This window comes from Microchirus variegatus, assembly GCF_963457635.1.
Source record: "Microchirus variegatus genome assembly, chromosome: 19".
Taxonomy (NCBI): domain Eukaryota; kingdom Metazoa; phylum Chordata; class Actinopteri; order Pleuronectiformes; family Soleidae; genus Microchirus; species Microchirus variegatus.
The window spans coordinates 18,269,135-18,284,629 of NC_139820.1; the positions used below are offsets into that span (position 1 = coordinate 18,269,135).

Here is a 15,495-nt window from a genome sequence, read left to right on the forward strand (position 1 = left end):
TCTTTCTTTTAGTTCATATGTCCACAAACAGACAATCCGGTGTCCATTATATCCAAGTCTACATTTCATTTCAACAGTTATAGACAAAATTCAGTTTTTGCACCAGATTTACTTTTCAAATTAACAAAAAAAAAACCTGAAATGGATGAAATGTAAAGATCCATCTCAGAAAATGATATATTAAAACACTGAACCATTTAAGGTAATGACAAAGGCTTTAGTACAGCCGACAATGACAAAAAATACTTTTGTTTAAAAATAAACTGTAACATTAATCTTTCACAGACCAGCTATTTTGGAAGACTGACAGTAAAACAAGTGGCAAGAAAAAAAAATCAGACCCAAAATTAAACCAAAAAAGTAAACAATTACATGACATTATTGTATTTCTACTTAGGTCAGGATGGATGTGGATGACAGACTTAAAGCGTCAGTCACATGAATGTCCAGAGGGGCTTTGTGTGCAAATATCCTCAGTTATCCTCTGTTACAGATTTTCCAGAACGTTTCCTCCCACTTCATAAATCACATTTCCAGATAATGTCAGTCATTTTCTGTCCTTCATTATTCAATTAGCTCTTTGTGACAAATACTGTAAATATCAGAGCAGATTTCAGTACCAATGCAATGTGTTCCTCTTCTCCATCTCCTTGACTTCATTCTTTGTGTGTGTATTATATTATTACACACAAACACTGTATTATTTGGTCTTGACGTTGCTGTCAAACAGGAAGAGTTTCGTAGAAAAGCTTCTGAAGGTCAGCTGGAGCAGAAGGAGCAGTTAATCCCTCCTGTCAGGTCAGTGATGGCTCCCTCTCTCACAAGGCTTTGCAAGAGTTCAGTCTCTCTCGTCACATCGTGCATGTTCTGCTGCAGCATGGCACTCATGGGTAGTTGGTCATAGTAATGCAGTGGCGCCCCCTGCTGGGAAAGGTTGTAGCCAAAGCCTGCCAGGCTGACTTCATCACACAGCAGACTGGCTAAATTCAGTGCAGAGACACCCAGGGTGGGCACATTCTGCAGATGAAAGCAACCATAACTGTTATTAAGAGGAAAAAAATGACTGCCATAGGTTTTAGTAGCCTTTTTTCATTCAAGAAGCCTTTATCAGTGTCACTGTACCTGGTTGGAAAATCCAATTAGCTATTTATTTACTGCATTATGTTTTTCATCATTTATTACATTCCCCCTGCTTCCAAGTAAACAGTTTACGTATTCCATCATTCACAATGACGATAATGTTGCTGCACAGGAGGTGCGAGAGGTCTTGGCAGGGTGGCATGGGAGGACGGTACGCAATAATCCCCAAATGTAAATGGATTTAACATAACAAACATAACAATACTTTAAAACTAATTACTGTTTTATCATAAACAACAAGAACAAGCCCAGTGCGTCTCTTATAAAATAAAAGTATTAATAGCAAAATCAAAATCTAAAATAAAAAGTGCATAATCAAAAATAATAGCAAACTTAAAAGGCTGAGGACCCTCTTCCTCCCTGACTCACTCTGAATCTGCAGCAGCCTCCTCCTCTTCATCCCTCACATCCTCTTCTCCTTCACTAGTTTCTTCATCGTCTTCTTCTGCTGCTTTGAGCCTCCTGGTCTCTCCTGTTCACTAACTTCACCTTCATTTCCCTCCTTCTCTTCTGCTGTGCACTTTTCTTACTAAAAACCCTTTCAATATCCCCACTTTTTTCTCTCCTTTTCATTGTGAGAAGCTCTGGTTATCCTTGTATCACTACACTGTAGAGCCATGTAGCTAATACATATAACAAATATAAAATCTGAAAATAGTTATTACACAGAACAGTTATGTTTAGACTACTTAATGCTATTGTATTTGTTATTTTCCCAGTTAGAGAAGTAAAGGATGTCACCTGGTTTAACTCATTGCTGCAATAGGTGACAGTAAGTGGTTTTATAGCAGGTCTACTGCTTAGCTAATCAAATCAATATGATCTATCACCTGCAAAACAGCGACCCTGTGTAAACGTTATGGATTAAAACATGACAGGTTTTAATATAATATATTATAATATATATATATACATATATATATATATATATATATATATATATATATATATATATATATATATATATATATATATATATATATATATATATATATATATTATAATATATTATATAATATATTAAAGACAACAACAGCTTCATACAATAATACTGTATGAAGCTGTCATTGTCTTTACCAAAATCAAAACTAATCGAAGAGCAAATTGCTCTAACAAATCACTAGTGAGCGATTCCAGACTTAATTAATGGCCGCGCAGTTATCGCTGACGCTGAATAACCTTAGATTACATTCATTATAAATGTAACTTTAAGTTAAATTGGTGTGTTTAAACTTCACCTGGGGAAACTGACTTCACCTTCAGATGTTCAGGGGGCAGTTCAGTCACTCCTCTCTGTGCCTGATGCAGAGCCACCGCAGCAGACTCGCTGTGTGTGAGCCAGACTGTGAACAGCGCACTGCACGTTTGATGCAGGGCCGTAGCTAAGTGAGTCAGGGGCCTAAGATTATATTGACAATTATTGACTTTTGGTCAATTTATTGTTTGTTTCACTACTTTGAAAAGCTTGTGGACATAGTGGTGTATGTTTTTACAAGTAAAGTTTTTTAAAACACAAAAGTTAGGGGGGCAGCTGCCCCCCGTAGCTCCGCCCCTTATTTCAACATCCAAAACCAAACACAGTGGGAGTCTCCTCTTAACAACAAACAGTCGACACAGCTCCAGTACATGCAATGGTTAACATAAATAACCTAATAACTAAAAATCAAACCGAGACTCCATGAAGGGACAACTATGTATGCATGTTTCATATCATTTATGCTTTCAAAACAGATGGATATGTTTTAATCCCTGGTTTTGGAAATGTTACCTTGTCCCAGCCCCACAGGCGTTGCTTGGGTGGAGGGTACTTCAGTAGGTCTAATGCAGTCTCTCTGATGACATGAGGGTTAAGAAGTCTGAACCTTTGGGGCTCCAGAGGGATTAGCTGCGGAACCTTCTGCCAGAAGAAGAACCTGTCCCACAGAGACTGCAATGCAAAGCACAAAGTGTCTCTGAGACAGTGCAACCATTGTTCATCTAAGCAAATCCTGCATCACTGACTCAACCACATCCACCTGCAGCTTCTCTTTGAAAGGTATCCATCTATGCCTTTATTTGTCAGTTCAACATTTTATTGTGTATATTTACACTAAGACTGGCGAACTGTCCAGGGTGTACCCCGCCTATCGCCTGTCAGCTGAGATAGGCACAGCACCCCCCCGACCCTCTGGTGGAGGATAAAGCGGTAGATAATGGATGGATGGATTTACACTTAGAAGAGATATGTATAAAGTTTGTTTGATCTGCTAATGGTTTATCCAGTTGACAACTTGCCTGAGGCTGTACCTCCTCAGTATCACCTAATAGGGCAGGCAGGCAGAAAATGAAGGAATGATATATGGACATACTTTCAAACAAGTGGAAAGCAAAACGGAATGTGTGGAGGAAAAAGATGGGGAGAAATGCAGCCACAAATATGTTAAGGCATTAACGTTACTTTCTATTTTAGAAAGCTCATGCAAAATCATGAGGCTGTGGTTAAAGTGTCACATTAATGTTAGCTTTAATGTTAGATGTTAGTCACTGGAGCTGAAAACAACTGAGACAAACATGTGTGACTAGCGTGTGTGCGTGTGAGAGAGACTAACGTGTGTGGCTAGTGTGTCTGCGAGAGAGACTAGTGTGTGTGACTAGCATGTGTGTGTGTGTGTGTGAGAGACTAGCTAGGTCAGATTTAACAACCAGACCACACCATCTCAGTGTGCTGCACTCTCCCCCCCTCAGCTCTCTGACCTACTTCTTGGCACTTTCATAAATTAAGCATTGGGCAGAGTTAGCTGCAGAAGTGGTTTAATTACACTTTAAAAATACAAAAGAAAGGTGGCCACCTTTGTCCACAAACCACCTCTTATTATCTTTGTCCACATGTGATGGATCACTCAGGATGGAAGTTAATACCAGGCCTGAATAAGGCCATACATCATCACTACTCACCACAGTAAGCTTTTTGATCATAGCAGCTAACCAGCTGATGTCCACACTTTTATACACCACAGCGACAAAAAGAGTATGTGGGTCTGTGTCCACCCAGTGGAGCGGTGTGCCTTCTGGGTAACTAATTCTGATGCTGGTTCGATTTCCAACATCAACACTGAACTCTTCAACAGGACCACTGTTTAACCTATGTGGGATACACATCATAGTCATTGATTAACGTAACACATTAACTCATGGGTTTGTCACTTCTACACAATGACACATTAACATTAACAAAGATGACCAGAACAAAAGGCATTCAAGCAAAAGCTATTCACAGCATGTACTTCTCAGACAACTAGGTTTTTGTGAACACATGTTACAATATCTACACTCCTCTGGTCCTTGTGCCCCCTCAACAACGATCAGGTGCATACATTCATACCCATTCTCCCATTTGTTTCTCACCTGATAATGGTGTCAAATTGGTCTATCAGGTGGCCTAAGCCCAGTCCTCTGAGAATGCCTCCATTTCCCATGACCACACAGCGCCGACATTTATATGCTGTCTTTTCTGTTAGAGGTCTGGGGTCTTTCAGCTTTTCAGAAAAAAAACAGATAAAATGATGAGGCATTGAAATGTGCTCTAGAGACAGGAGCATAATGATGATGTTTTAATTTTGCAACAAAACAAATGTGTATATTAATACTAGTGGGTTGCACAAAGTATGAAATGTTGGGGGCACATTTTATTTAAAAGAAAAAAAAAAGTTTTTTGTCTGTTTACAAAATTCAGAGCGAGTGTCTTCAAACCGGCATCAATTCTTCTCGATATTCTTGCACAATGTCAGGGATTTTGGAGGATTATAGTATGATTAACTGAAACAGAAACAACTGTGTAGGAGGCTTAAAACCGTGTGAGGAACAGCCAGACTGCAAGCTACCAAGGTGAGGTTGTGGAAGAGCTTAAAGGGTTTGGTGTGCTACATCATTGTCATTGCGACATTCACAAGAAAATTTGATGTAACATTAAATTATTATATCTCCTCCATATAATAACACATCAGACAGAAGAAATGCAATAGCAGAGTCAAAGATGTATTTACCAGCTTTAGCAGGTGCTCTATTTTGGCCTGGACACCTTTGAACCCGAATGGTGGTGGATACAGGAAAAGGTGATCAGGGAGTGGCACATCCTTCCCCAAGAAGGGCTGGGTCAGATGGTTGGGGGCAGGAAGTCGTGTTAAAAGTCTCTGCCTGGTGCTGCCAAGATTACACTGTCCCTCCAAGACCCTGAGCGCATGCTCATGCACCAGCTGCAAGAAAAATCAAAGATTATTTTAAAAATTGATTTTCAGAGTTGTACCAGTTCAAGCTGGATATATAAAATGTATAGTTGAGTGACCTTTTCACTGAGTAAAGAGAGCACTTCAGATTTTATGCAGCATTGAAGCTGTTGTTATGATGATGATCACTGATGAATGAAACATTTCACCGGTCTAGCAATGGTTGCCCAAGATGCAGTTTGAGACATTTTTGACAAAAGCCCTGAAACACCATAGATAGAGTCACATCTGCTGACAAGAACTGATAGTGGTCTAAATCCATGTGTTATATATAATATAGTAGTATAGTATAGTTAAGTATAATAAATATCTACAGCAGCGCATTACTCACTCCATTATTATTCACTCCAGCAAAAATAAAAATGGATTAGTATCACATTTTAACATGAAATGTTTATTGTATAAAGGTGATATGTTTCATATTATAATGTGAAGTTTATTGTAAAAAACACAGGGGTCAAGGAACTTGAGCAAATGCCTCATTGTATTTTGGGTCACAACCATTTTGGATGCAGTTGAAGCCTTCAAGTGATGATCCAGCTAATTAATAAGAAATGATGCCACTTCCAGTTCAGAGTCAGACCAATTTTTCTTCTGTACTGCCCCAAACATTTTAAACCAATCTGACTGTTCCAATGCTCATCCCTAGCTATGTTTACCTGAAAACAAGTAATCAAGAACAAAAATAGGTAATGTAAACCTGCCAATCCAAAAAGTCCAATCTGATACAGCCTGTTCTGAGCAAGAGGGCGGCTATATGCCGAATCCGGTCGTCGTTCAGATTGGTGTTCATATAAACAGCCAATCCAATCAAGAGTTACTGTTCGGTGCTATCACAGGTTTGATCCATACATATTTCCATTTTGTTACGGCTGTATTTCCATTCCAAAAATAATAATGAACAGACACAAAAGTCACAGACGCAAAAGAGAAGAAAAATGAGAAGGATAGTGGACGGTGAGGAGACACATGCATGGTTTGTTTACTATGAAAGCAGAAGAGAAGCTTCTTTTTCTGCTTCTACTTCCGGAGAATTTCCTGTGTGGACAAAGCATATCAGTAACTTGGAACAAAGGGTCAACAACAGACATTTCAAGGCATGTGATGACGGGCTACAATATCTGCAAACTGGCTCACACTCTGCTTCAACATCAGCAAGAGAACGTGCATCAGTAAAGACAAAGACGACAACAAGCAGGAGCACTGAGATATTTGAGCAAAGTGTCAGACCGTCCTGCCCTCAGGATGGAAAAAAACCCAAAAAATTAAAAAAAACCTGATTCACTCTACAGCTGCCCCACACACCACACCATAAGTCACCACTGCTAACCTGAACTATATATGTACAATTAGAGGTCAGCTGAAGTTATTGTATACTTGATGGTTTCTAGAAACCAAGGCAGCTGAGAACTGTAATATGATGCCAGTATTTTTTTTGCCATCCTTTTTTTACACGCCACAATAAAACTGATGAGCAAATTTACTTCTTTAAGATAAACATTTATGAACAACACTTTTATAATAAAAAAAAGTGGCAAAAACATCATAGAAACCATATCCAACCTCTTCTTGACCGGACCCTTTTTTTGGAGTCCCTGCTCGAAAATGACAAGCCCAAACTAAATAGAATAAAACTCTGCAGTTACAAGTTCTATGTGGATTATATCTCGGTATCAAAATAAAGATAACACTTGTGATATTCCACCAGAGGCTAGGTAAGTCACTGTAGATGCCACTGTGTCAGAGTAAATGTACATGGAACACAGCATAAATTAAGGATTTTTTTCCTCTCGCCTAAAAAAATGTTGCATTTTAAAGCAAATATCACCTTTAAATATGCAGCAGGAGCTTAAAAACACATGGAGGTCATGTATCAACATATGGACATGAGCTGTGCAAAGTCTGATGGTGCTGAAGTGAAGCAGAGTCAAATGACAAGAGGTTTCTAGTAAAGAGATGTCTAGGCATTCTCTCGTTTGTTACAGTTTTAGATTTCGTAGGTACCAAATTATTAAAACCCATTTAATTGTATGTACATGTCACTATTGGTCTAAAACAACTTGTTTTGAATAAAAAATAAATAAAAAAATACGAAAACTGTCTGTAAATCGATTCTCCCTGTGCGGATCATAATAACAACTGTGACTCTGCAGCGTCTTCAGTTACCCAGCACCATAGCTCTGGCTTAGATCGGTCAATGTGGGTGATTGACAGCTCGTTATAAACCTCTAAACTCATAGAATCGGGCTCTGGTCTCCAAATGTGTGCGAATCACTTCATCAGCAGGTCAAAAGGACATAAATGTGTATGACGCATTAGTACTGTAGACCAAAGTATGTTGCAGTAGAGGCCTGGCAGAGCAACACCAGGGATGCAACCCGTATGGGGATGTCTATGTCTTCCAGACTTCAGGCTGTAATTGACTGCAAAGGATTTGCAACCAAGTATTAAACAATGAAAGTTTGTTTTATGATTGTTGAGTTTGTCCCATTACTTTTAGTTCCCTAAAAAGTGGGATGTAAATTATACCTTCAAATTAAATTGTAGTGGTGTATAGAGCCAAAAGGAAGAGAATTGCATCGATGTCCCAATATTTATTGGGACTGTATACTCTGTAACACTGTCAACTTGACTATCACCCTGAAAAATGATGACAGATTCAAAGATATGTTACTCTCACCTTTTTATGCTCAGGGCTGATGTGCCACTCCAGAGGTTTGTTTTTCTGTGGTTTTACTGGTAGAGAGACAATCACCAAACCCATCAAACCTAAAACTACACACACAACAAACACACATCTGGACACACACACACACACACACACACACACACACACACACACACACACACACACACACACACACACACACGGACAAGGAGACAAACTGGGTTAAAATAACAGCAACAAATCATATTACATATTAGTACAAGAAGAGACAAGCTGGCAAGAAGGTATGTATGATTAGATCCAGACAAAAGCAGTGATGCAACATTAAATATGCCAACTGCCATAACACACCACCACCACTAGGGTGAAAATATATAACATATACTATAAAAACCATACAAAGCTACAATACAATGTCAGTGTTGCATGCTATAGACAGAATTCAGGAAGTCGTAAAGCCACGTTATCAAAACAAAATGTTAACAGACCTGTGCATGAATACCTAAAGAAGACAGAGGACATGCGATTGCAGGCTGCAATGTGACCCTGCAGTGTAGGAGCCACAAACCAGCTTTTGTGTTACACCTGCATAGATAAAGAAGCTCCTCTGGGGGGTGATGACGTGAGGCATAGTATAAGAAAACTTGTGCAGCTGCTGCCGCTGCGCTGCCAAGAAGCACCTGCCGAAGTCCGTAACATAACGTAAGATGTGTGATGGGTTCAAGGACAACTGGAAACTCGGAATTTTAATTTGCACAACTGTTGATTTTGTTAATCTGAAAACAATATTAAAAGAAAAAAAAATCCGGCTGCAATCAATAAAAATATTGTTGTAGACGGATTGCAACAAACAAGTAAAACGTTGCTACGTTGCTACATGTAATGCCTAAGTAACATGGTGGGCCTAGTTGGGCAAGTTACAGTAAAATATTAATGTCCTTGAATAAAAGAAAAGAAAAGAAAAAAACATCCCCCCAGGTTTTTTGACAAATCACACCCTGCATGCAGCCACACATGACTGCTTTTGTTTTCCAGGCTTACATACCAAGAAGAGTGCAAAACCTGTGAGCCCAAGTAAAATGGTGAGCATGACATGTCACACAGTACATCACATACTGAGGACAAAGGGATTAATAGCACTTAACTGCTCGTCATTTGTTTACAGAATAACTGAAGCCAAGCTCGTTTCAGCTGTGTGGAAGTTTAATGATGAACTCTATGAACTTGTTGGAGGCAACTTTGGCTTCACAACTGGTAGAACTGAACTGAAGAGTTTGGTAAAAAAAAAAGAAGTATATTTAAGTTATTTGTCCCACCATTAAAAGACAACTACAAATTAAAGCAGTTATTAAAGGCAAGGTAAAATACTTCCTCCGCATCTCTCAATCCAGCCCTGTGGGAAAATAGTTTATACTGTATACTATAGTTTATACAGTTTTTATTGTTTGTTTTCTCAGGGTAATGATTATAGTACATTCAGTTGGATGAATTATTTGCTTTCAAATCAAAATTGAAACAGGCAAATTGCAAAGGCTGAAATTGGGATACCTGTTATGCAGTGTATCTGATCCAAAGTATGTAATTTGGTACTTACATCTTTGCATATAGTTATTATCTTAATGGTATTTAATGTAGTAATTTTCCATTCTATTTTAAATCTATTAGAAAGGGAATATTAAACTAAAGCTTGCCAAAAAGAAATCCACAGTATCTCATAAAAACTGCAATTACAGTATATATTCCTTCAGTTACTCACTGTGCCACTGCAGTAAATTAGACAGCTCAATCTCGACAATTCATGTTTTAAAGAGGAAACCGGTCTTGTTGTTTCCTACCGTGCACTCAAGATCCAATAGTTAATACGTCTATTCTGGCAAAACGAAAGCAGAGGTAAGTGTATGTCGGTGACTCTGCACATAGCTGAAGTTCCTTGGTACGTGTCCTCTGTGCACAGAATCTTGAACTGAACAGCCTGGAGCAATCTTACTGCATGTTTAGGAAGAACATCGTCAGCCAACCAGCTAGTGCAGCATTAAAAACCACAGCAAAATGATTTTACACTAAACACACCCCTGAAGGAGGTCACTTTACTCAACCAATAAACACACGGAATCAGACCAGACATGCATTGCAAAGAAGGGCATTGCAATAGCACTGTTTATGAAATTGGTTCATACACCGTACTATTACAATGCTCTCTAAACCGAGCGCAATCAGTCATATAGATACTTTGCACACGCGCAAACATGTGCAGACAAGAGTCTGAATGTTAAATATTTGTACTGTATTCTGGTGAAAAGTGGAGATGCCTCCCACATATCCACCATGGCTTTACAGCTGACCCCCACTTGATGTCCAATTCTGATATGTTGCCTAGTAATCACATTGTCTTGATCTGCTTACATTTTTTTCAATATGACCCATATTTCAAACCTACATTTGCACTAGTTTAAACATGGGAACAGGCCACATGACGGAGAAGTGCTTAGTGTTGTTGTATTGCAGCAAAAAGACGCAGGTTCACCAACCTGGTCAGGGAGTTTGCTTGTTCTCCGGTTTCCTACCAAAGAACGTGAGAGTGAATGCTTTTTTGTCTCCGACCTTACTGTACCATTTTACCCTGGTACCCCAAGGGAATGGTGCCAAAAATGGAATGGTACAGACTGTTTATTTTGGTACTATTCCTAATGGAATTGCAAAGAAATAGGTAGTAAACCTATACATGATGGAAACACAGCAATACCAGCAATAGGTAGTGTACACATGTATTTATATCATTCATAAACATAAGGAAGTCGCATTGTCAGGGGAATATCTGATCTGTCAGCTTAGATTGTACACGCAAATGCACATTTCAGATTTATTTCCACATAAGAATGAGGCCTGAAGCTAATCTGACAATATCTGAATCCATGTGCTTTATTTTTATCTACACATATCTGATTGATCCAAATTGGATCACTTGCACCATGCAGTGTAAATGCAGCCTTAAGAACAGACAAACAAATATGGCAATGACATCCAAAGAGTTGAATAACCAGTCTGATCACAAACAGTGGTTTCTGGTTTCACTGGTTGGCTTATAAGTACCAGGGCTGGCCGGTATGGACCAAAACTCATATCTGGATATGTTTTGCTTGAATGGCGATATACGATATTTTGAACACCAAAATTCTGATTGCTCGATTTTTTGGCATGCTAATTTCATCATGAGGATTTTTCAGAGCACCCCTGTTTCACAGGTAACGGCATGTCTTCAGAGAACACCCCCTTGTTTTCACTATTTTGGATTAACCCAACCCACTAGAGACAGACGGATAGAAGAGGCGCACATAGGAAGATCGCTGCTCGTCCATCTTAAGTTACGTATGCCTTTGAAATTCCAGAAGAAAAGAGAGTGTCTATTGTATGTTACAACGTGGCTAATATATGGCACTCTGTGTGGAAACACTAACGGAGTCAAATGAATGGTTAGAGATGCAGGGCGTCAGTTGGGCTGGGCATACTTTACAGCTCTGAATTAACGCTGCGCTCAAACAAGTGCCAATTTGTCAAGCACGTCATCTCGATCTGGTTTGTTAAATAAATATTGTTCTTTTCTTAAAGTGGATTTGCCTTTTGTGTTTAAGAGTAAAAGTTAATAGTCTATTTGTGTCTCAGCTGAGCTCCTATGTTCAGTCTCGCTCTGCGCGAGGACACAACCCAAATAATCTAAATATTCCTCAACAGTTATTGTGCTGATATTACTAGTTGACATACGTAGAACATTATTTCCGGATATCACGGGCTATGATATTGCGCAGATGCACGTAATGCAAATCGCTGTCAGAGCCGTAAGAATCTGTTGAACTCCAGCCGCAGTGAAAAGAGAAGTAACATTATATTTCAAAATAAATGTTGTGAAATAGTGCTGTTTAAGTACTCCAAAATTTACTGATGAAAAAGAACCAATAAAGTAAGACGTTACAGGTCTCTCCGCACCCGAACCAGCAGGTTCAGAAGAAGCTTCTTTCCTGCAGCGGTCACCCTACACGACTCTAGCTTTGCATCCCAGTGACAACCAACCAACTGTTATGGGTTAGGGTTGAGACATCAACAAATGCAGTGCTCGACTGGCAAGTAACACTTCACTTCAGGAAAGGCACCATCAAGCTGAGGCAGATGACGCAGTGCAAAAACAGTTTTTGCACGGGCACTGCACTAGTTTAAACAATTTGTGACTCGTACAATGCAAGCTTCGTGTTGCATAACGTCCAATTAGAGCTGGGCGATATGGCCTAAAAATAAAATCCCCAAATTTTGTTTATACCAGAGCCGATTTTAATTGATATCTTTAAAAAAAAAAAATTATTCATATGGGGTACTATGTGCAAATGAATGATGTTTTACACACACACTCACGCACTTGTGTCTCGGGAAACAAATCCGATTTCTATTTAAAAACGATTAATCGCCCAGCCCTACCTGCAATAATATTTATTTTCCTTCTTGTGAGTTTAGATGCGATGAGGTCATATTTTCTTGGATTCACAGCAGATAAGAGTCCTATGATTTGATTGAAAATTGAAATGTTCACCTGCTATGCAAAAGACTACTTTGCATATAAGCCTCAATTTACATTCACAGTAAATTTTCATATCATAAGAAGAAACAAATCTTTCTGAAGCTTCCTCCTGTTTGTGATTTCACATTCAGGGAGTTTATGCCATTCTCCTATACACACTAAGAAATCAAAGTACGAGACTGTACCAAAAAAGGTAAAAATGCTTTGTCCCTCCAGTTGTACCCTATCAGTGTACAAGCACTGTACCTTTAAAATGTGTACCTCGAAAGAAACATTTCTGCACCCCTAGTGACAAAAATGTACCTGTACACACTGAGAAGGGTACAACTGGAGCGACAGCAAAGGGTACAGTCTAGTACTTTCTTAGTGTGTATGGAGTGCTGCTGTATGTTATGAAAACTGTAACATTGGCACCAGAGATAAAAACAAGAGATTATAATTGATAACAAAATAATGAAAACTGTGACATTTGTAAAGTATTGGGGGTTTAATTTATTCGAACAAATCCTGGGTTACTAAAGTGACAGCCCAAAAGGTACCTGCATGCATTTATCTAACCACTACAGTTCACAGAGAACAGTAGGGGCCTTTGTGCTTTGTGAACTTCACCTGTGTTTTGCCAAGCGTAAAAGAAGCCTCCTCATGTTGTTCTCATTCACGCTGGATCCAGGGAACTATCGTGGTTTCTCCGCTGAAGCACAAAGCCCTCTGCCTCTCAGGGTTCTGGATGTGGACACAGTTATGGGACACGAAAACAGTGGAAGCACTTTTAATTCGATTAATAACTTAATTTTTTTAATCGATTAATCTGTCGATTATTTTCTCTATTAATCGATGAATCGTTTGGTCCAGAAAATGTCAGAAAATGTTAAAAAACGTTGATCAGTGTTTGTCAAAGCTGGAAATTATGATGTTCTCGAGTGTCTTATATTGTTCACAAACCAAAATGATTCAGTTTGAATGATTTCTTTGTTATGTGGAGCAAAGAAACCAAGAAAATATTCACATTTAAGAAGCTAAAACAATCAGAAATCTTGTTTTAATAATGAAAAAAGCTTCAAACCGATTATCGATCAAAATAGTTGGCGATTAATTTAGTAATTGATTAATAATCGATTCAGCGATTAATTGTTTCAGGCCAAAGGTTAAGGCCAAAAAATAGGCCTTTGACTTCAAGTCATGATGCAAAGGTCCCCTTTGGTATGGTACATTAGGGTCATACAAATAAATTTATCCTAAGACACAAGTGAGATCACACTTTGTATCGGAAATAAACATGTTTTTTTCAAAAATGGCCGCCAATGCGCTGAAAATACTCTTGAGCCCATATCTTTGCTTCTGTTAAAGCTATAATGACAAATTTGGTGTCAAAGTGTGCATTTTGGGGGTCAAGGAATCTAATAAAATAGGTTTCAAGCTTAAGAAACCAACAGTTTTCCTCTTATTATGACAAGTGGGGGTAAAAACGCACATTTCACATTGTGTCATCGAACTGTGTCATCAAAGTGACTTTATCTTTTCCTTCAAGCAGTGCAGCTACTTCTGAACATTACATTTGTCCTAAGTAGCATGAGAGTTTGACCAGTCAGGAGTAGCTTATGCATCAGTTCCTGCAACAACAACACATCCCATCTGCACCAGGGGATGTGACAGCTGTGACAGCTGTTCAAGGTCTGAGGTGAAAGGTTAACACTTTTAGGGACACATGATTTACCCATTGAATAGAAAAATGTGTTTAACGTTATATAACTAATAACTAGCTAACTAGTTAGCTTGGGTAAGGGATACCGTACAGATGGAAAAAACATTAGATCCCTCTTCACCTGCACCAGCTCATGTCTCAACGTGTGTTGCTGTTGATGGGCCATAATCTGGTGCATTTACATGTACTTTTGTATGTTCATTAATGTGCATTGTCCTGAAATACAAATAAATAAATAAAAATCTTGGTGTTGTAAATGTGTTTTTGGCATGCGTTTTTTAAATAAAAATGCTATATTTTACCTCCAACTTCATTGTTTTTTAGTCTTGGAACCTATTTTATTGGATTCCTTGACCCCAAAAATGTACACTTTCACACCAAATGTGTTATTGTAACTATAACAGAAGCAAAGATATGGGCCTCTAAAGTATGGTCGCGACCATTTTGAACATTTTAGATATAAAACGCGATCTCACTTGTGTCTTAGGCTATGGCCCTAAGGTACTTCCATGCCAAAGGGGACATTTGCATTGGGGCAGCCTTGAGCAAGGCACCTGACCCCCTCACTGCTCCCCGAGCGCCGCTGAATGCAGGCAGCTCACTGCTCTGGGTTAGCATGTACTTCACCTCACTGTGTGCTGTGTGTGTTCACTAACTCACGGATAGGTATAAATGCAGGAATTGAAAATTTCCCCACTGCGGGACTAATAAGGGAATCTTAATCTTAATCATGACTTGAAGTCAAAAGTCACTTAACCTCTCTACTATGAGGAGAGTAGAGAAGGTTTCACTGTGGTGTTGTCACTACATTTTACTAATGTTAATCTCACGGGTATCCCCCAATGCAACACTGCAACACTACACCACATTCACAACACACACCACCTGCATCTCATCAAAACGACACCCGAGCTCCAGTGTGAACCCTGTGTGTGTGTTCTTATATGAATATATTTGTAGGGACCACAAACACCTAAAACCATAGCTAGAGAGGGCATTTTGAGAAAATAAAGACAGTGGTAACGGTCAATAAGTGGTAAAAGCCCCATTATTGACCGTTTACTCAAATGGCGAGGCCCAGCTGAACTACGACAGTGTCGATGAAGAAGCACAACAACGCACCGCTGAGTTCCACCGTTCACAATGATGTTAACTGAAG

The 15,495-nt window shown here is 39.0% G+C and overlaps 1 protein-coding gene across 1 annotated transcript; it reads right to left on the bottom strand.

The window, feature by feature from the left end:
- Positions 1–267: 267 nt before the first annotated feature.
- On the bottom strand, positions 268–13,351 carry st3gal5 (ST3 beta-galactoside alpha-2,3-sialyltransferase 5). The gene is made up of 7 exons (XM_083906194.1): positions 13,244–13,351; positions 8,083–8,200; positions 5,163–5,372; positions 4,525–4,655; positions 4,075–4,261; positions 2,909–3,067; positions 268–1,017 (listed from the first exon to the last, which is right to left on the bottom strand). The coding sequence occupies exons 1-7, from the start codon at positions 13,276–13,278 to the stop codon at positions 760–762; spliced, it is 1,098 nt and encodes a 365-aa protein (XP_083762320.1). The 5' UTR covers positions 13,279–13,351; the 3' UTR covers positions 268–759.
- Positions 13,352–15,495: the final 2,144 nt, after the last annotated feature.